The sequence below is a fragment of the Patagioenas fasciata genome, chromosome 19 (assembly GCF_037038585.1).
Source record: "Patagioenas fasciata isolate bPatFas1 chromosome 19, bPatFas1.hap1, whole genome shotgun sequence".
NCBI classification, from domain to species: Eukaryota; Metazoa; Chordata; class Aves; order Columbiformes; family Columbidae; genus Patagioenas; species Patagioenas fasciata.
The window spans coordinates 9,527,435-9,549,474 of NC_092538.1; the positions used below are offsets into that span (position 1 = coordinate 9,527,435).

The 22,040-nt window shown below is 42.0% G+C and overlaps 1 protein-coding gene across 5 annotated transcripts in view; it reads left to right on the forward strand.

The window, feature by feature from the left end:
• The window catches only part of EFCAB5 (EF-hand calcium binding domain 5), a 35,152-nt gene that overhangs the window by 10,704 nt on the left and 2,408 nt on the right, over positions 1-22,040 (forward strand). For all 5 annotated transcript variants that reach the window (XM_071816990.1, XM_071816991.1, XM_065853479.2 and 2 more), the window contains 15 exons: positions 1,563-1,633; positions 5,161-5,316; positions 9,281-9,380; positions 10,089-10,838; positions 11,955-12,023; positions 12,151-12,243; positions 12,671-12,885; positions 14,091-14,247; positions 16,399-16,688; positions 17,560-17,732; positions 18,477-18,705; positions 19,414-19,566; positions 20,551-20,654; positions 20,982-21,235; positions 21,736-21,965. In XM_071816990.1, coding sequence (XP_071673091.1) covers positions 1,563-1,633; positions 5,161-5,316; positions 9,281-9,380; positions 10,089-10,838; positions 11,955-12,023; positions 12,151-12,243; positions 12,671-12,885; positions 14,091-14,247; positions 16,399-16,688; positions 17,560-17,732; positions 18,477-18,705; positions 19,414-19,566; positions 20,551-20,654; positions 20,982-21,235; positions 21,736-21,965 — 3,044 coding nt within the window. The remainder of the gene's footprint in view (positions 1-1,562; positions 1,634-5,160; positions 5,317-9,280; positions 9,381-10,088; positions 10,839-11,954; positions 12,024-12,150; positions 12,244-12,670; positions 12,886-14,090; positions 14,248-16,398; positions 16,689-17,559; positions 17,733-18,476; positions 18,706-19,413; positions 19,567-20,550; positions 20,655-20,981; positions 21,236-21,735; positions 21,966-22,040) is intronic.

Genomic DNA, 22,040 nt, shown 5'->3' on the forward strand with positions numbered 1-22,040 from the left:
ATTGTGTCTCCTTTAGTTTTATTTCTGTGGTCTGATTTCTGATGAAAACTGTGAGCAGCGAATGGATTTGATAATACAGAAAGAATTGCTAAGGATAGTTACACCAGCTAGGTTATTAACCACAAATCTTCAGACAGATTGGAAAGGGACTGAACTACTGTGTGGTTCATTAATATGATCTTGAAAAGTACAGAGAGAAGTGAAAAAAATCTTTTGGAGAGACAGAAAGATCAGATGCAGGCCCTTCACACTTACAGCCTGCATTAGCCATTGCCATGCGCTTACCACGATTTATAGGAATCACTGTAAAAACCTCCTTCATCTACTGTATCCCATGGTGTTCCTTGTCTCTGGGAGGTCTTGGAAATCCCATGGACAGCTTGGCATACTGGGAGGTGTGGAGGAAAGGTAGGATCGAAAAAATTAAGGTCTGACAACGTTGTTACCTTTTATGGTTTCAGAGACAATGCCAAAGCTTACCTAACGCTCCACCAAATCACACATCTTGTCTGGCCATTCCCTTTGCCAGTCCCAGGCGTGCCACAGCACAAGGGCCTCTGTGTCAGAGCACTCAGCACAGAAAGGATTTCCATAAGCCCTGTCCACTTCATAGTTTACACTTGACCTCCCTGAATAATGATCATTGAATAGATGGAACCAGGACCATTGAAGTGGCAACGCGCAGCCTGCTGCCAGCCCTTTACATCCATAGCCTGTAATGATCACCAATAATAACAAATCTGCCTTTGCTGGAAGATGCGATGATGGGCAGGGAACCTCCAGAGCCCATTTCTGTGTGCTGCAGGAGTCACCTCTGCCCTTGCTCAGCCCTCTCTGTATTAGAGTTGCTCCTCTGAGTAATTATCCTAGATCTGTAGTACATTGTGTGAATGCCCAACACAGCCTCATGCTCCTGCTGTGGTGGCTGCGGTTCTCGAGGGTGAACAGATCCTGAGATGTAGAAGAAAGGAGAGAAAAATAATCCCAACAGAAACAGCATGTCTGTACTCAAAGACCTCATTCAGAAATCTATGTAGACATTTGACATATCTTCTCAGTTCCAATACAGCAGCCCAGAAGCTGACCAAAATGTAGTTTTGAGTATCATAAGCAGTAAAAATATTCCCACAGAGCTTCTTGGGAAAATTGCTATGATTGTCAGATTCCAGTCTTACAAAGCACCTGACGGGGAGTTTATGTCCCCAGAATTTTAAGGCAGTTTTGTCTGTTTTTTTAAATAAAATAATTTGCTTCCCTCACATAATTAGCTGGAAGTACTGTAAAAAACATTGCAATTTGCACCAACATATGTCAAGAATAAATATGACCATACTGTTCTGAATAGGTAAGTGTGGATTCTCAACAACTGGAAGGTGTAAGAATCAGATTTAAATAGCGTCTACATAATCAGATACTTTAGCTACTGTGTAAGATAGCCTCAAATAAGTGTAATCCAACATAAGAGGAACGTTAATGTAACATATAGTGTGCAGAATATGTGTACAATATGCAAAACCACAACTGTTTGCTTTCTAAACCAATATCCCTTCATTTTTTACTAGCAATCTATGTCAAGAAGCTGGAAATCATAGACACATTGGGGAAAAAAGTAAACATAGATGAATTCGCAGAGGTGAGAGATGAAATAAGAGCATCTGATTCAGAATATGATGTGTATCACAAAGTAGTAGAATTTCCCTGGGGACAGCTGAGTAAGTGAAAGGCATCGCTTTTCCAGCATCCCAGGTAACTGGTTATATGAGGACATTTCATGTTCCATCTCCATATCCATCCTCTGCTGTTATAACACTTCCGTTCTGGCCAGCAGGAGGGACATATGACATCCCTCTCAGTCCCTTTTTAGGATGCTAAAGCCCTGAATCACCTGTGAATTCAGATTTTGCGTTGGCTGCTCAAGGGAGGTTTCAGGCTTCCAATATAACCATTAGCCTGAAGTAATTAGTACTGTCCCAAAGTATTGGTATTTCTGGTTATGTTCTATTAACCATAGAAAAACCTAACAAGTGATGAACTGGGATGAGAAACTGTACCATTTTTGCCCTGAACTATTACTGACCTGAACGATAACCAAACTGCAACAAGTGTCATAAATGTGCAAGAAGCATAACCAGGCTGAAAAATACACGGTTTTAAAATCAAAAGCTGTCACTGAGAAACATCAGAAGTGCATTTTTAACTCACCAGAATCAATAAGTGTAGTTAGAAGTTTCACCCTGTTACTCTACTCTTCATCAGTTTGAAAACAACAAAATCAGTTCAAACCACATTTACTAAAAAACTCTTCAGGCCAAGACTTTGCCAGCCATTTCTACCTACGATAGAGCTAAATTTTATGGCTGGGTAATTAAACCTGTGAAAAGAGATGTTTAGAATAGAAATAATGACAGCCCCTCAATTGCAGCAGTGCGAGTGCGTGCTGTTACAATAATTAAGACCAGAGTATAAAGCAGCTGTGCAGAGACTAGTTTCAAGCAACCATGTGTGATTTTCGTGCCTTCTTTGCTCTCAGGAGACTCTCATGTTCGTTATTTTGCACTGAGATGCATTTTTATGATAACTTGTTGAAGGCTTTTTTAAGCATGAAATGAGGTATTTTTAAATTTATCCTCAGAATAACTGCATTTAATTAAGAAAACTATTGTGGATAATGGGAACCCAGAGAATTGCCTTTGTCACTGAAATGAAGCATCAATCCATAACCCCTATGGTATATGTATAAGCACTGAATGAATTCATGCTCCATTAGCATTAGAAAAATGTTGTAAAATATATTTTGTGTACTCTTTATTTTAACTCAATTAAAGATATGACAACAGAGATCACAAGTACAAAAGACACGGACTGTCAAGCTGTCTGATTTACCAGCCAGTGCAACGCTGTTCTCAGAATATATTCTCTGATGCTTTTTCCAATTGGGTTTTAATTGGGTCAAATGATGAGGTTTTCATCACTTCCCTTGGGAACTGCTCTGTGACCACAGGCCTCGCTCTCCGGACAGGGCTGTTTCTAATCCTCAGCTACAATTTACCTTTGTTCATCAGTTTGTATCGTCCACCAAAACCAGAACAAGGGAGGATCTTCCTCCACACTGACCTGGGCGCTTTCACATGTGGAAAGCATTGCTTTTTAATGGACCTTAACATTAAATGGCGCTTTTTTTTTCCTTCCTTGAATTCACTGCAGCTTTGGGTTACTTAAAGGCTGTTAGAAACTCAGTGGAGACCTCACACGTTGTTGTTGTTGGGTTTCAGGTGTTTTTTCGGACGTGCAAAACAGTGGCTGTTGAATTTTTACATCTTTTGTGACAAGCTCATGGGGTCGTTTATATTAAAAGTGTTTAAATCCCAGAGACCAGTCCTTGATAGTTTATTTCACAGGCTTTGTTCTCTGACATGCGGAACCCCCACCAATCTGACACAAAGCTGCTGACACCAAGGGAAATACTCACATTGCCTTTTTAGGGTCAGAATCTGGCTTTAAAGGTGAGGTTATTTTTCGTGATTGCATGTGGCTTACCTGATTTCTGTTGAGATCAGCAGGAACAAAAAGAAAAGATCCATTGTTCTTGATGATAATGTGTTCACGAACTACAGCAACGTCTCGCACTGGATAGCAAGAAGGAAGTGTGCCAGTTTTCTTCTGATGGGTGTCAAAATCTCTTGGTTAATAATAAATAAATGGATGCATGTTATGTGTACAGTTCTTTACACAGTAGAGTGCTTTACACATATCATTTAAGAAAAGCTTATGATTCTACGATAGTTCCTCCTGCCCACATAGCTGAACATACTCTTCGAGGAGATTTTCTGTGGAGCTGTTAGACAGCAGTATTAGTACACAAGCCTTTGGATGTGTCATCAAGATGACATATAAAATAACAAGCTTCTTGCCCAACCTGCCTCCTCCCAGCTGCTGTCATCTTTAAGTTCATCTGTCACAGGGTTCCGGGTTGTAATAGCTCTGAAAATCTTGTCGCCTAGATCTGCCACCTTCTCGCCAACCCACCTACATCCTCTCTTTAATGCTGAAATGCAGAAAAAACACACATTGCCTTAGGAGTCCTTCTTTCCCACCAGCCACCCCTCAGGCCACCGGCTGCTGCTTTTCTGCTCTTCCTCTCTTCTCCACTTGTCCCACATACTTGGATATTATGCAATATAGACATGAATAATAATAACATATATTAATATTTCAGTTTCTTAATGCCTGTGCGGCATTTCAGCAAGCCCAAGATGTTCTACTGTTTATGTCAGGTATCCATACTCTAAAAATGGGATAATGGGAAACATTCTGTGTTTTGCAGATTCCTCCTGTTAGCTGTATGGGCTCCCTGTTCTGGTGGCTGGCTCCAGAAACCTGCTATAATAATTCAGCACAGGCTTTGGGATTGTGGTTTGTTCGGATGGCCATTATTATTTATGTCATGCACACCACATTTTTAGAACCATATTGCTTTTGCTCATAAAAACCACATGACTATAAATCCAAAGTGTTAAAGTGTCTCCAAGGCTAGAACTTAAAATAAATCTCAAGTCAGTAGTATTCCCGGTGTCAGAGGACTTAGGTGACAGCAGGCTCATTTTCAAAAGGTTCTTTCCTTTTTTTTTTTTTTTTAATTGTATCCAGGCTGATTCTCTAAATACTGAAATTGTGGGCAGTGGTCATTTAGTGGCATTAGAGAGTTAAATGACTCAGCTCTGCAAAAACTAGTGGCTCAAAATGCCTCCCTAGGAGCAGTCAGGAATAGTAACTGCGGCAGAACACCATGGAGAACTTATACCTTCCCTGAGATAACCCAGGGTAAGCGCTGACATTTCATAGGGGGGATTCCAATCCAGCACCTTGGAACCTCTGAACATTACAAGCAACCTCTAGGCCAGAAAAGGAACTGCTCAATGTGCATTTGTGCAGTGCCCAGTGCAGCAGCATCTCAGGCTTGCTTGGAGAATATTGCTACTTCTTGAAAGAAAGAACAAAGTAGGCAGTGTAGCATCCACACACCAAGTTTGCATTACGTTAGCAGATTAAACTACGGATTCACATGTATTTCATTGCATGCAATAGATTTTTTAAAGTTCAAATAAAGGTGAAAATACTTGAAGAAAGCTAACCATTTACCCTACTGCTTTCTCTCCATAGTATGTCCATTCCTACACTGAACATTTTTCAGATGACATGTTCCAAGAAATCCTGAAGCATTTCTCTCAGTGCGCTGAAGACTTCAAAGAAGCAATAAGACATGATATGTGGAGGCAGATGTTTACTGATCTCTTCCTAGATTGTGATTCTAGAAAGGTAGGCAAAGCAGCTCTCAACCTCATTTCAGTGTGGTGATGCTTCCAGTTTGGTATTTCTCTGGGTCACTGTCTAACTGACGACTTGGGTCTGAAGTTTGATGATTCTGGAGAAGAAATGAACCATGAACTTTACTACTTCTGATCATTACCTCTTCCTACAGCACATTCAGAATGTTTGGGTGCTAATTTGTCTATTCAACCATACTTCAGAAAAGATAACCCGGTATAGATAGACCTTAACAAATGTGCACATTACTGCAATAGTAGCATATATTGTGTTAATTGTGTTGCATTTATTTATACACCTTTAGGGCTTCTATCAATAATCTCATAATAGTTTAAATATAAAATGTGAAATTATCTTTACAACCTCTCAGAGAAAAGTGCTGTGAACTTCAGCCGCTGTTAATGGGTAGGAAATTAAAATACAATGAGTCAGTTACGGAGCTGGAAAGGGAACTCGAAAGCCATAATTTGGTTTTCAGTAGCTCTAAACTCTATTGGCCTCTGAATACACCTCCATCCCCATTGGAAAAAAAAAAAAGGCAGCAGCTAGACTTATTAGAAAACTAGTGAGTAGTAGGAGCCGAAGAATCAATGGCACAAGCTATTGCTAAAAACTTGGGCTTCATCAAAAAAGTACGGTACCTATTCTGAGTAGCTTCAGTTCGCCAGTTGCTGGCTCCTACACAGCAGAGAGTTGCCATAATCTTACCGTTTCCTCCCCTACATAAATTATATCTTCCATCCAGCACTCCTCCAGTGATGTTTACAGCATGCCTACCCAGAATGAACCCTGCTCTGCAATCTCATGCTAATAATGTCATTACCTCTCAGAGAATGGAATTACACAGCATGTTTCAACACCAATGGTGTGCTTTAGAGAATAGCAGGCAAGCTGCTGTTTCAGGGCTGAGGAAAGAAATGTGTCTGCTGCTAACTGAGCAGAAGACATTTCATTTCTTATTGCTCTGTCAAGAAGAGCTATGATGGATCCTCCTGGGTGGAGTAACATGTAAAGCCGAGTCGTGTCTTTTCCATGTGTTTTGAAAGGATTCCTTCTTTCCCTTTCATGTTTTAATGTGACTTTCATCCTATTATTTCTGTGGCAGTAATCACCATCTCCATCATCTCCATGCTACTAATCCCAGTGGAACCTTGGAGGCAAAGAGCCAAAAATTCTAGCACATCATAACAAGAGTGAGCAGCGATCAGCACAGCTGTTGTGGCCCAGAAAGACATGATCAGAGCACAAACATGGTTTCTAGCCTCGCTCTGCAAACTGAGTTCACTAAGCTGTAGTATGGGCCACACAGTTCTTTCAAACTCGACCTGGTTTCTTTTGTATCGCTCTAATAAGTCCTGCTGTACTGTACCCACAGGCAAGATAAAAGATGCAAACTAACTCGAGGACTTGTACCACTTGAGAGCAATCCTTTACTTGTAGTGCTCATTCTGCAAAGCACAGCGAAGCAGTTGTTTCAGTTCCTAATTTCCATGTGTTGGGCAGCAGGCAGTTATTCCAGTCTGCATGGTGAGCATGGCTGGCTGCCTCCCTGCCTTGCAATTAGGGCCAGGGAGCTGAGAAAGCAGTGTTTAAATTACAGTCAAATTAGAAGGTATCCACATGATCATTATGATGATTTCAAATGCACGCAGCCAGCAGGATGGCAGCTCGGCGAGAACAGCCTGGACTATACAGTGCAGCAGAAACTTTCCAGGACAATACCAGGACACAGCTGAATCACTTCTTAATGCCCAAACTTGGACTCAATGATCTCAAAGGTCTTTTCCAACCAAAATGATTCTACAATTCTATGAAAAAGCCAATAACTATGTGAATTTTAATTTATTGTCTCTCTGTGCTCATGTGTATCAAGTATAGTTTCTTTTATACATTATAATAGAATCTGCATTAGTTTTCAGGGACTTTTTAAGCCTGCAACTGAATTTAGTCTGAGATGAGTTTTCAAACTAATGGGGTTGGAGACACTTCTGATTACCTTTCTGGCAGAACAGCAACAGAAAAGTCTGCTGTCTCGTGGCCTTTTCTGAGTGTCTGTATTCCCATCTTACTCGCTAACAAGCATATTGTGGTATTCAAGCTATACACACCACATTTCCAGAAAAACAATCGAGCCGTTAAGCCCTGACCTATCACTGATTAAATGGCAAGTCTGGTTTAGTCTGTGTTGCTAAAGGAATTACTCATAGATCACAGAGCGTTGCTGAAAACAACCGAGAATCATCACCTGCCAATATCGAGGTGACAAGAAAATTGGGTCAACATGTTTCAACTCTCCAGCCACTAAAGCTGGCACTAGTTCAAAGTGGAGACAAGTTTTGGATGGTTGTACAAACACAGATGGTTTGCTGTTATTTCTAGGGGCTGCTGTACCTGTCCTGCCAACAAGACCGCACGAAGGGCTGATGGGCAGGAATCTTTCATCAGCCTCCCCAGTCACACACAAAGTACAAAGAAACATGACCTTTCGAGTCAATTTAGGAACCCAGAAAGACAGCGTAACTAGGTATAGGACCTTGGGAATAGTTTTCATGTTGTAATGCGCCTCTTTTCTATAGATAGCTTTGCTGTGATGACATTTGTTGTTCCAAACCCACACATGGCTGAAATTCAACTGTAATTTCCAGCATATTTTTGCCAGCAGGAATTAAGTTACAAGAGTCTGAAACACTAAAACCAGACTGGACAGCAGGTTACATTTCTGTTCCCATCCTTTCCTCAGAAACTGCAAAAAGCTTTCAGTTGCCTTTAGAGGTGTTACAGTAACAGAAAATGTGATGTATTCACTTAGTTTTAGCATTAACCTCCTTGGGAGGCACTTCACCTCCAGGTGATGGGTGTCTCTCAGTTGTTTTCAAATCCACTGTTCCTCACGTTAATACCGTTAATTACAGTTTTAGATTATAAGCAACACAGTCACCTTGCATTCATTTCCAGAAAAGAGCAGCAAACTTCTTCCCTTATTTCTTCAGCCTAAGGGCAGGGAAAGTTCACAAGGAATCGAAAGCTCAGATCATTTTACATTTTGCGGTCTTTAAGAGCAAAATGTGAAAAGGAAATCAATAATTCAGTTGGAAAGCTGCTTGCTACAAATAATGAACTTAAGTAAATCTGCTCTCTAATTAACTACTGTATTTCACTAGTGGGAGGGATATTACAAAGGTGGCAGGACTGAAATAATGACAACAGGAATTCATCATTAAATGGAAAGCTTGCAATCGCTTAGATTTGCTTCACTTTTTAAACTCGCAATTTCCTGATTGGAAATGACCCGTTTAATTGTCTTTTCCTGGTTTTAGTGTCTGCACACAGTCACCCTGAGCAACAAGGACTTGATAAACTCTGCATGTTCCTCTGCACTGGAATTACAGATATCTCTCTTACCTCTGTGCTCAAATGTGTATGAATTTTTAAAGGAAATTAGGGAGGTTGTCATAATAGCTCAGATTTTTGGACTAATTATTTTCCCAGGCAGTTGCCAGTATGTAATGCTTCAAAGGAAATGATGGGGCATAAAAGCAAACAACAACGTGCCGTCACTAACATAATACAGCACAGCCCATAATATGTGAAAATTCTTCCATAGTGCTGTCAGGCAATCAATATCTGTCCTGGAAGTGGGAAATGTTGAAGCTTTGATCTTTACACGAAGAACTCCTTTGGCAGAAGTGGTTACAATCATCTAACTGTAATTTGTCAAGAACATGCAAGAGGATGTGCCCACAAAGTAATATGTATGAGGAGTTGCAGCTCAGCCCAGAGAATGAAGTTTTCCCTCCATGAAATAAATTCACTTCTTTGAAATTTGTACTGATGTTCTGGTAATGGATAATTTTCAATCACAGGTAATTCTTAGCTAATGGTGCCTTTGTAGGGCTGCAAGTGTAATCCCCAAGAAGCACAGGAAAATAACAATAATTGTAATCTTTTTGTCTAGGTTGGTCTCCTAGACAGACAAAAAATACTTGCACTCCTCATAGACTTCTATGACAGAAGCCCGGTGATCATGAAAAGGAGATTCCATAACCCAAGACAGTGTAAGTATCTGGGGTGTTTTAATTGTGGTTAAATCATTAGGAGGTAACATGGGGTTGTGTAGTTAATATGTGTTTTATAAGGATTACCAGAAATGGCCAGTGCCTAAAAAAGTACCCAAGTGAATGCTGTGACCTATACGCCAGAATCTGCAAAGATGTTTTGCAAACTGTGTTGCCGTGTTCAGAAATCCAAAGGTTTTCCTTCCTACAAAATTCTGAAGTACTTTTTGGACGTAGGATTAAAGGAAGACTACTTTTCCCAAAACAATTGTTCTTTCTTCCCTGGCAATAATAGAGGTTAATTTTATGTTTAGACTAAAATTTCTCTAGAAACATGGAAAGATCAAGAAGAAACGCAGAGAATCATCTCAATGAAAGTAAAATAATTTAAAGATACTGGACATTAATGAATTGCTAAAACCAAATGCAATGGAAATTGCAGCTTTCCCTCTTAGTATGGAGAATTATGAAACCTGATACTTATTTCAAAAGAAATACGATGCAATCCACAATAACAAGGGCAGTTCTCTGCAGGCAAAGACATTATTCTGAAGTTTTGTGTTGCTGAGATGCGTATTTGCAGAAGGTGCTTTCTGAGAGTTGTATTTCCTATGGAATAGCTTTTCTGGTTTTAAATCCTTATGCCATACTAGAGAACATAAACCCAATGCAAACTATCAAAGTATCAATGTTTTTTTTCTATTTTAGGGCCAATAATTGAGCTGCAAGAGATTGAGCTTGTGGATTTATGGGGAGTCCTTGATGACCAGGAAGTTTGTGAGGAATTCAGTGAAAAGTTGGTCTTGTCTCAAACAGAAATTTCTGAGGGAGAGATTTTAGCATATCAACCTACGTCAGAGGTGAAAAGCGCTGAATTTGAAGATAATGATTTGGGTGGAGACACAAAACATAGTGAGAAATCCAGTTTTCAGGAAGACATTGAAACTGCAAGGCAAAGTGAGTCTGCAAGTGCAGACAGACAAGAGGAAGATTTCCCAGGATCTGACTCCACTGGGTACAGTCTGAGGAGAGATGGAGAACCTGGATCAGAAAAACAAGTGGAGGAAGAGGAATTTAGCCTGGATACAAAGCCTGATACAGAAATAAATATGGAAGAAGATCATCCTATCTCAGAGAGAGAACCTGGCACAGAAGGGCAAGTTAGTCTGGAAGAAGACAATGGCATTGCAGATACAACGAACATGACTGCAAGACCAACACCTGAAGCTACAGCCGTGACCTCAGAGGACAAAGCTGTGGCAGACATGGAAGAGGACAAAGCTGTGGCAGACATGGATGTCATTGCTTCAGAACAGGATGCTCCAGTTGCAGAGGCTGTGAAAGAAACTCCTGCAAGAAAAGAGAGTTTTTCCAGGCAGTGTGGCAGCCAGTTTGGCCGACAAACCAGCTCAGAGACAAGACTGAAGGATGAGGACCTTCTGCAAGACCGGAATAAAGGTAAAGCGTTCTCCTTTATTCTGGTTTAACGATAGGTGTGTTTTTAATCCATTTCAAAATTAATGAAAGTGTGTGAGTGATTTCTGAATGCATAAGGACATAAGCTTTGATATCTTCTCAGCATGGTGTTTTCTGCCAGGGTTTGAGTGTGTTGCTCTCACAGGACAGCAGGTGAGTCACTTTGCTGGCGATCTGTATTCAAGGCACTGAGCAGACACTTTAATTCAAGTAGGGAGTTTCTGAAGCAGCAGCATTTTTCTAGTAAAGAGAAACTTTATGTTCTGTTTCACTCTGTAATATTAGCATAGCAAGACAGGAGCCTGATTATGTTAAATATAGAAGTTACTTTTAGTCATTTTTAGACTGTGATTGCCCATAAGGAGACATATTATTGGATCATATACCAGGAACCTTTTATTATAATCTCTCACTGTCCTTCCAAAGGAATATCATAGTTCTCAATTGTGTACAAAGGTTCTTGTTCTAGGGAGGCTATGGTCAGGAAACTGTGTGTCTCATAAGAGGTACTTTCTTAAACATTCTAGAAGAACCAACTTCCTTGCCAGCGTCCTGTGAATACACTCATTTGTCACAGTTTAAAACATTGCAAGAACTGAGTTTATGTTGCCAGGGCAGTCTAGTCACAGACTTCCTATATAAAGAGCTGTAAAGCTCATGGTACAGCCCGCTGGTACCTACAGCTTAACCTGTCATTCAGCCAGTCCCCGGATGTGCATCCTGCGTTGTTTGGGACATGCCATACTTCAATTTCAGAGCAGATTCCCACCCTGTTCTCGCAGAAACAATGGTGTGGTCGTACAATGCTCTTTGAGGGAAAGGTGGATGGAAACAAGGAGTCTAAATAGCGTTTTGAACCCACCTTGGAAAATAATTTAGCTTGTTACTCTTGCTACAATGGATATTTGTAGCTGGGATTAAGCAATGTAACATTCACCAGGTGAATTTCAGGAAGCAGTATTTCCAGACAGTAAAAATAAATAGCTACTGATAATAAGGGTAACTCCAGAGTCACAGAGGTAGATTTTACATATTGATCAGCAGGATGCTCAGAATAGTAAACTCTGGTTCACATAAGATTTCTTTTTAAAATTGCAGGTCCAGCACCCCGAGACGGACAGGATTCTCTAGCTGAAGCTGGCCAGGAGTCTGAAGTGCCGTGGTCAGGTGACTGTTCTCATCTGCTTCAGAAACTATAGCTTGGATATATGTGTTTAACGGCTTTTAGAAAAGCTGTATCTGTGTCCTTTTTACAAGCTTATATCATTACAAGGTGTATTTTATCTTCCATCAGGTGATCTTCTGACTCTAGACCTAAGTTGCAGGTATAGCAGCTACGGGGGGAGAATTCCAGAGGACTGGAAGTGTGAGGCCACTAGATTTCCAGGTATTTGGTCACAAAGTTGTGTGTTCAGTTGTGCACATAGTGGCTGGCAGTGTCTGCAGACATGCCAGTACCGCTGTGAGCTGAAACTCTGAGCAAGAACACAAACACTAATTCCTGAAGCTGACTTCAAGGTGTCAGCAGTGTTGTCTTTGTGTCAGAAGGCTCCTTGCTGTAGACCAGTAATTTCAGCTCACCTGTATTCGGGGATTTGACCTGGCTGTATGATAGCATCCATGCTAGACTGCAGCATAAGTCTGAAGAGATGCTATTAGAAAAGTATAAGCAGAGTAAGGCCTGTAGTCTGCATTCAGCCACACTTACAGCAGGTAGGAAGTGCAGGATTCAGGACTGTGTTGATATGTGCCATGCGGCTGGTTTTAAAGCAGCATTTGGCTTCCTGCGACACACTGTGATTTCTGCCTTTCAGACTTAGGTCCCGCCATGGCAGAGATTCAGAACCGCTGGGCTTCTCATACTAGGAGTGCCTTTGATGAAAGCTGCCTCAACCTGCCCCAGTTTGTACAGCTCATGGAGACATTTGTTGGTGAAGACATTTCTCTGCCTACTCTGAAGAGGCTTAATGCATTTATCAAAGAAGAATACAAACAGACAGAGGAGGAAAAAATAGAACAGCTAGAAAAAGTAAATATTGATAAGCTTTGCTGATCCCACGTCCAAACAAAAAACAAGCATATGCCTACAGACTCTGACAAAGTCAACTTTTCATCTCATGCTGGCAGAGCTATTCACTTGCAGCCTTGCATTCTTTGCTTCTTCAGGAGACCTTTTACCCCTTTGTTTTCATATGGATCCTCCCTCCCTAGCCTGTAGCTCTAGAAGTGATGACAGACTCATCCTGTAAGAGGTTGTCTGTCTGTTCTAGACCTGGACTGAGTGGGACAACAGGTTGATAGTTAATTGTGAAAGAGCTCAAAACATTCCATTCTGCTTATTCACCTTTATAATGGCCAAGAACCTGATCTCTGACCTACTGCACTGGCATGTGCCTATGAGGTTGTGGATGTTTTGGGGAGGATTTTAAAAGAAGTGTGTTTGGTTTTGCTGTGTGCAAGGCTGTATGTGAATGTGCACATGATTCTTTGTGTTTGAGTTACAAGGTGCTGTTGCACTGTGTTGAAAATATATATTCCCCTTCAGCAATATCCTCATGCCCCATATCCCTTCAGCGTACAGATGTATTTTGTGGTGGGTCTGTCCATAGTAGCATTTCTAGCTGTATTTTCCACAGACTTCTTTCTAGCTTCCCTCTGTGCTGCTGACCTAATTTGGATGAGATATTGGATCTGACGGCTCTGCTGTCCTCACACTGAACACAACACACACTGCCAGTATTTTGGCCTTTGAGAGAATTGCAGTCCAGCCATTTATCACTGTGGGCTGTGCAAAGACTGGGTTTAAAGGACAAATTGTACATGCATTTGCTTGGAGGCCACACACTTCAGGGCAGCACCAGCAAAATAACAATGTGCAGAAACACAAACTGTCACATCTTCAGGTGTCACTAACAAGGCTGTGGTTAGTTCTTGCTAGGAAGACATTGGTATTCTGGGAAACTTACCTGAGTTGATCTCACCTTAGATCCAGCACAGGCTTCATTTTTTCACTGAGAAATAACCCTCTGCAGTGCTGGTTCTGCCTGGTAAAACTGAACTGTCAGCTGTGTTGTTTCCAAATATCACCCAGGTTTAATGATTCATCTCCAGGTCTGAGCTGTGTATTTATGGAATTGCCCTGGCCCATAGGAAATCCTGTATTTTCCATATTTGTGTAGACACTGAGCATCAGTGTCCAGGGCTTATCAAAGACCAGCTGTTCCTCTGTTGTAGGTTCACCACGTCTCTCGCTTGGCCCAACGGAAACTGCTTTTGGAGGCACTTTTCGAAAAGTGGGACAGCAATGCATCTGGGTTTCTGGACCTAGAAGAGGTAGATGCTGTTCTAAGCACATTCAAGGAAGGGATGGAAAAAGAGGCCTTGAGGAAGGGTAAGGAAACAGCTCTGCTCTGAGAGAACAATGTCAACACAGTAGGCCTTGAACCATTCAACGACAGTGCTAATGAAGTTGTTGGCAAGCACCAGTCATTTTTTGTTTTCGCAAGCAGTCATAAGCATAAAAGGTATAATGTATAAAATGAAAAGGAGCAGTTATCCAGACCTACTTGTCAATGCATAGCTCCATCCTCTCCTCCTGTACGAGACGCCCCTGCGACAGTTTCCCAGTCAGAAAGGTAGTACACTGGTTGCATGACGTTACAATGTGCTGAAAAATTATTCAGGTGTAACATGCAATATATAGTTGTAATATGGCAGTGAAAAACACACGTAAAGCCTGAGTTCTGCCACATGTTACTGAAAATGGCTCATTTTGGCAAGAGCCAAAATCTCTTTATCCTTTAGCTCACTTGTGGCAGCTGGTGGGGTGGGGAGGACACCAGCATGCTATGCTTAATTGTCTCCTGGCTGCAAGGCCACAGAAGAAACTGGCGGTTTACAGCTCTCTTTTATTCAAAGCATGCCAGAACACCCACAGAAATATGGAAGGACACAGTCCCTTCCATGCAGGGCTCGTAAACTGAAGGACAAATACATAGAAAGAGAGTATAGCAAAATCAATACCACCTACAAGCAACATAAAACTATTTCTAGCAGCTTCAACTTAATATCTCAAAGATATCGTGGAACAAGCAGGTTTGGGGGAAGGGTTCACAGACATTGCAGTCCTCCTGAGTGAAAAGTGGGTGGGATTATTTGAGTTCCCTTGTGAGTGAAAAGCATAACATTACAGATAGAATGGAGAAAAAATTCCTTATGCTGTGGTTCAGTAATGAAGGCACTGATCATGCCATGTTCAACTTCATGTGTATTTCTTTCTTCGTCTCTTTCTTCAAAGAGGGGAAAAAGTGGAGGTGAAAATCCAAACATTTTTATACCATCAACAAAATCTCCATGCTACTTTTGTCAGAAAATCAGAAATTAAATTTAAAAATACTGGATCTCCTTTAGATGATGGGCAGGATAAGACAGCATCAACAGTCAGCTCCACCATGATTTGGGCCGGTTGGTACTTGCTACTTCTGTGGCTAAAATCAGTGATAAAATGCCCCTGAGTTCTGGGGGGGAAGGAGGAGGCTCCCAGCTCCCAGAAACCCCCGTGTCTTGGGTGCACTGGGAGCAATCAGGGCAGCTCCCTGCTGTTCTTGTGCATCATTAATCAAAGCATTTTCTATTACACTGTTCCTTATAGACCGCTGTATGTATTGATCACAAAACACTCCCTGCTTAACAGCAAAGTCACACTTCTACCTATCTATCTTTGCTTGCTTAGTTCGCTAGTAGGAAGCGGCTTGATGAATAACTCTCTTTACTTCTTTGGGTCCAACGGGATTTGAAATCAGGATGCAGATAAAAAAAAGGATGAAAGTGTTAGTGAGAGCAGTGCTCAGGAAAGGCACTGCCAGGAGCATGATCAGACAAGCACAGCCTGGGCAGAGCAGCCGTAAATCGCGGGTTTGCAGAGCCAGGCAGCTGCTGCACTTTCCACAGCCTGGGCAAGAGCACCCCCGTGAGCCCAGAGCTGCAGCCTGGGGAGCGCCAGGGCTGGGAAAACAGGTACAGGGGTTGAACTGCTCTGTTAGTAACATCTGAATAGAAATCGATGGGGTAAATTTACATTTTCATGCTCAGTCTCTTAGGATTGCAAATCTGAGATGAGTCCCATTTGTCTCCAGGACCTCTGGGCAAATTGGAAGTTTGTGAATCAGAGTGAGTAGATACAGGACAGAGATTCTTGAGAATCACAATTTGACCCTCGTGGCATTCCTCATTCCTCCTTCTCCAAGCAAAAGTCAACACTGCCAGACCTTTCTACTGCAACTTATTTGCCCATATTTGCACCAGCTCAGCTGGAATCCCTGGGACATGAAAAAGGGGACAGGGGCACAGCTCCTCCCCTGGCCTTGTGCAAGATGGGAAGACGCAACCTCCATGCAGTCGTCTTTACTCCTTCACTACCCTGGGAGTTAACTGCCTTTTACACATTTTTCATACTAATTTATTCTTCTAAACCCAGTATTTTTTGTAACAGCTCTCTTTCTCCTTCTGCTGTCCATGTCTTATTTTCTCTTCCTTTTACCAGTGAAGAAACACCTTTGCTCCTGTTACCCAGAGCTCAGCAGAGCAGGGAAGCTGTCCCCAGAGGCATTCCAGCTCTTCCTTGAGTTATTTGTGTCTGAGTTTGCTGGTGATAAGGATGAAGCTATTGATAACTTGGTGGAATTTCTGACCGAAAGCATAAAACGAAGTCACATGGAGAGCCTGCAAAGCTTAACCAGGAGGAAATGGCTGCACGATATCCAGCAAGCAGCTGAGACCAGCGGAGCAAACATGGACCCAGTTTACAAAGCCGTGTTTAAGGCCCTCTTGCAGGTACACATCCCAGGGAGCCCGAGACCATGTTGTGGTTGTGACACTGATTTCAAACCCTGATGCATTTGAGTGGAACTTGCAGATAGCATGGGAAGCTGCTCTGGGGTGGGTTTCCTTTTGCTTTTCTGCACTTTGCTGATGTTCAGGAAAGCCAAGGGTTGTGCACAGAAAGAATCACAGGTCAGATCTGCAACCCACAGATTCTCATCCATGCTCTGCCAATGCAGAATGCATTTCATGGATACTTATGTCTCACTTTTTGAAGGGCTGACTCAGATCAAATCTGTAAATCCGTAGTTCTAGTTTTGGAGCGTCTGAAATGAAACACAGCAGACTCAGTTTGGGATAAAGATGGTTAATTTGTAGTGGGGATAGTTTCATTTTTAACTTGCAGCTGCAACTTTAGGTGTTTGTCCTCACTGTTAAAGCTCCCTGAAAGCAAACTTTTCTCATGGTAGCTGAAGTGTTCTGACAGTATTGTACAGATTTCTAATTGCAACTCTGGCAGTTGTTTGTCTGATTGTTCCAAAGGAATCTCCTATTGGAGAAGAAATCCATAGGAGTTTTGCTTAGGCACAGGTTGTAATTAGGGATTATTTTTATATTAACTGTTTCCCATTAACAGCAGGAAAAAAGAAATCCCGTTTTCCTTGCCAATCAAAATACAAAGGGTTTTTGCTTGTAACAGGGTGTACCGGTCAGACGCAATCACAGCACAGACACACGTGTCATGCAGTTGGTGCGTGACATACGAAATCAGTGACCCAGAACCGCATCTCAGCAAAAAATGAGACAAGTGCTAAGTACATGAAATAAGTGTAATGGCCAGTGGCTAATGTACATAATGTAATGGGAAACATTTGGTTGCTAGGATGCAGAAGCCCATGGGGATAACAAGAAGATCAGTGCATATATTGCCCTTTTGGAAGAGAACTGGCTCTCACCAGAGCGGGGACAGGCTCTCCTGCACTATGTGGCATGTACCACAGATGACGCTCCATATGTTTTAAACCAGATACTTTACAGGGATATGAAAGGAGTCAGGTAAGAAAGGCTCCAAGTAACTATTCCTTTTTCTTAACAATATTTGGAATGTAGGGGTGCCAGGCAGTCTTTGGGGTGCACTGGAAACAGAGGTTGAGAGAGTACTTGGGAGAAGAAATCCCCTCAGGGACCGCTGTGGAATGATTCATTATTGTACACATGCCCTTATACTTTGCATGGTCTATTTAGAACTGCTCTGTTTGGGATTTCACTCCTTTCCTTTGGGAGATTAGCTCACAGTCTAATAAATCTTATCCTTTAGCAAAAGTCTATTCTATTGAGCCTATGTTTTCTTCTTTAAAAATTAATTCCCTTACACCAGGCTACATCCATAGGATATTTTTTGAGAACAATGCCTTTCCTTCCCTAGTGTTTACACTATAAACAGCTTTCACGTCTCTTTACTTCTCATTTCCAAAAGCTAGACATGTTTGTCTTTTTCTTTAAATATTGCTTCTTCTAACCTGTAAAACGTAACTGCTGTTCACTTCTGTATTCCCCTTCATTACATTCATTAGTTGATGTTTTAAAGATGTCCTAAGGATGAAAAGTGCCTCATTTATTACCACTGTCTTTGGGATGCAAGTGATAAATGTGGGATTTCTGGGTGTGATTGGAGTAAGGAGCTAACACCTTCAGTCTCTGATGCTAAAAAGCTGGGAGAGATCAAAGCTGCAGTATTTATGGCTTTGCTAGAGGTTTTCTGCTGCTCTTAACAAACCTCCTCACAAGTTTATTGTTCAGTTTTGAAGCTGTTGAAGGGGGAAAGCCAATCCATGTGCCAGCAGTTCAGCTCCACGGAAATATCCACTTTTGGAACTACAACCGCCCAGTGGAGGAGAGAAAAGGTTCATTCCTGGTACTGCCGTTGCACGATGCTCACTGGAGAGTCTTTGGCATTCTAGGACTTGACACCCTTCGGGACCAGTGTGAGAAAACCATCTTTCTGACCCATGAGATCAGTTTCTATCAGGTTTGTTAGACCGCTCTTCAAAAAACTGTGTAGGCACCACCTGAATTTTACATTTTTGTTCTGAGTAAATGTAAGATGTACAACTACGAAAAGAATTGTGGGCCCCTTTTTACTGTAGATGGTGAAAGTGGTGTGAGCAGAACACCTTATCAATATCTTACTGATTAGCAACTTATCTGTAATTGATTGTGAGGTATCATTTCATCAATAATTTATTGAAGCATCTCCTGACTAGTAAGTTAATTGCATTTTTGTGCAAAACCCAAAGATACTAGCTTTTATTTCCTGGAGCTCTGACCCTCATATTTGTGTTTGTTCCCATAAAGTACCATGAAACCTTACTTTTTACATGGTGGACTAATTATAAGCAACAGCAGTGGGGATTTCTTTGGAATGCTCTTTAAGATCAGCCTCGCTGTGGATGCATCATCTGGGCAGCAGGGAGCGCAGCAAGCAAACATTATCAGTCGGTTTGGCTATCTCGACTGAAAACAGCTCTGTCTAGTTAAGGACTTGGCTGTGACCCAGGTACACCTTACAGCCTGATTTGATAAAGGACAATTCACAATAACTTTTCAGCTTTACAAGTTCTATTTAAGTAACTCGTTACAACCATTTTGCTTCATTTTGCTGCATGAACGCTTCCCCAGCTTTTCCCCCACATCATATGGAACTGTCTGGCTCATTTAGAGGATTCTGTTTTCACAGGGAGTTGCTCATGCATTCAGCAAAGCCTATCACCATATCTTCACACTGGAAAAAGTGCTACGAATGGCAGTTACTGCTCTGGACTGGTTGTATCCCAGGGCACCCAGCATCCACGCTGTTACTGTGTACCTGGTGGAGCCTGGCAAGGACAAGGTACGCAGATTCCTGCAGTGAAAAGGCCTGTAATGCTCGGGGGCTGACAAGGCTCCTTCAGTGAGGACTTGGCATTTCTAGCTGCCTGTGGTTTCCCAGTGGTTTTATCATAAAGACTAAAGCCTGCCTGAGATTCTTCTGTGCAACAAAAGGGCTACATAGAGACGGGAGGTTCCCTCTGTAAAGGAGGCCACTCTTCGTCCTTTTCGTTTTGTGCGTGTCAAAATTATTCTATTTTATAGGGAAAAGAATGTCCTAGCTAATGTATTAGCTCTTTATTCTGAACTAATGTCGGCAGCCGAGATGTAAATGGAGCTCGGGAAGTGGCTGCTCCCAATTAGCTGGCTTGTGAAGGCAGCCCCCTCCCTGCAGATTGGGTTCCAGTTGTGCAGCAGGCGCTTGGGCCCTGGGAAGCTTGTCACTTCACACACAAGCGAGTAAAGAAGATGAAAAGTGTATGCAATATTTAGGACTGATCCCATGTCATCGCAAAGTCTGTATGACATCTGCTGTAGCCATAATTCAGCTGCTTCCTCTGATAAGCATGGTTTATGTTGGCAGTTTTCTGTTGTCATTCCCAGCTCTGCACTGTTCCCTCGCTGGCTGCCTGATAGCCAGGTCATTTGTTCCCCTCTGCAGTGTCAAGGGACACTGGTACAAACATGACATGAGAAAGAGGACTGCAAGGGCATGTGGAAAAGGAGGGAAACCTCTTCCTGGCCTGTGGGGCTTCCTTGGTGTGGAGCATGGGAATGGATTACATAGTCTGGCTGAGGGTGGTCCAAGGCACGTTCTTCATGCATCTTGAGCAAAACACTCCAGGAATAAAACCAAGCATTGTTGGGAGATGTCTTTAAACAGCCCATTGCACTTAAATGTACATAGGAGTTTCCTTTAAGAAATAAACAATTTCCTCCCTCTCCAAGCTTCAAAATGGCTGTTCCCTCCCTGCATGCAGCTAAACCTCCTGTTTCTCTCTGGCAGACACGGGACTATGCTCTGTGCAAGATGATTACCACAGATAATACAGGACAAAAAGAAATTCATAGCTCTCCTGTTGTTCTCCTCAGAAAAGAAAACCTCCTAAGGTAGGCTCCAGCACCTGCGAGAGTGCCTGGCTGTAGTTCTCTTGCTATCAAGGCTTCTGGTGTGTTTGCATGGGATGCTGAATTATGAAGGAGTGAGAATTATTTTCTCTTTGAGTTAGACCTGCAAAAATTTACCTTCCAACTGAATGCTTACCAGCTGAGCTGCCGAGCCAACTCTACATCTGTTGTGAAAGGTTTAGTAATGTAATACCTTTGTTTTAACAACAAGATATGAATGGCATCTGACTAAAAGATGCTAAATAAATCACCAAAAGAAACCAGAATGGGAAAGTGTAGTAGATTTTCCTCTCTTTCCTCTCATTTCAGAGATTACCTGTTTAAGTGCATAGACAGTTCAGGAGTCATTCGCACTTGTGTCTTTGGAGAGCACCACATTGCAGTACCTCTCCGTGACCTATCAGGACAAGCTCTTGGGATATTTGATATCAGTGTCAGACAACACCAGAAATTACCACCTCATGAACACAAAGACCTGCAGAAAATGTTAAAGATGGCCCAAGCTGCCTGCTCTGAGATACTGAAGATATCTGCAGAGGAAACAGAACCAGCCTATGTACTGGGTATTGTGCACACAGAGCCAAGATAGGGGTTTTTAGGGGTGAAATTAGGAGTCTGAGTAAAACCATATCTAAAGTATCATTTCTACAAATATGGAAAGACAGATATTAATACAAACCTTTGATACATATAAACTACTCCTACGTTAAACAGAACTTTTAGAGTTTGGCTGTAGTTCACAGGATATTTTGTGCCTAAGTCTCACTGAAATCACAGATGTGAAGCAAGGTGCTTTGTTGCCTTCAAGGATCAAGGGTGTTTTCCTCAGAACCACTCCGACTAAGATCAAAAGAATTTGAATGTCACTTGCCCCTGAGGCAAGTTTTGTCTCCTTCTCAAACACATACCCATTTTTAAAAGTTTCATAGGCTGTGTACAAACCAATCAGTCAAGGAGACAAAGAGTTAATCAGAAAGAGGACAGAGCCTTTTGGTCAGTAACGTAAGTCTTGAGTAGCGGATGCTTCTGAGAAACTTCTTGAAAGGCTTGCTTTTGATTCCAGAGGCAGAACACGTAGCAAAGTTGAGGCATGGAGAGATTCTGTTCCACCGGTTCATGCTGCAGGACCTGCGCGAGTGTGTCCGGAAACTCAATGCTGAGAGCTTTGCTGAAATAAAGAGCTGTGCAGAACCGCCAGCCCTGGTCCATACCATAGTTAAGGCCGTGCTGTTGCTCTTCCATCCAGACTGGAAGGGCTCAGAGAAGACTGAGAACTGGAGTCAGTGTATTCTGGTGAGATCTCAAAATGTTAAGACTGTTTTCTGTTCTTTCTCCCCCAAGAAGATATAGCTGAATTTTCCAAGGGTG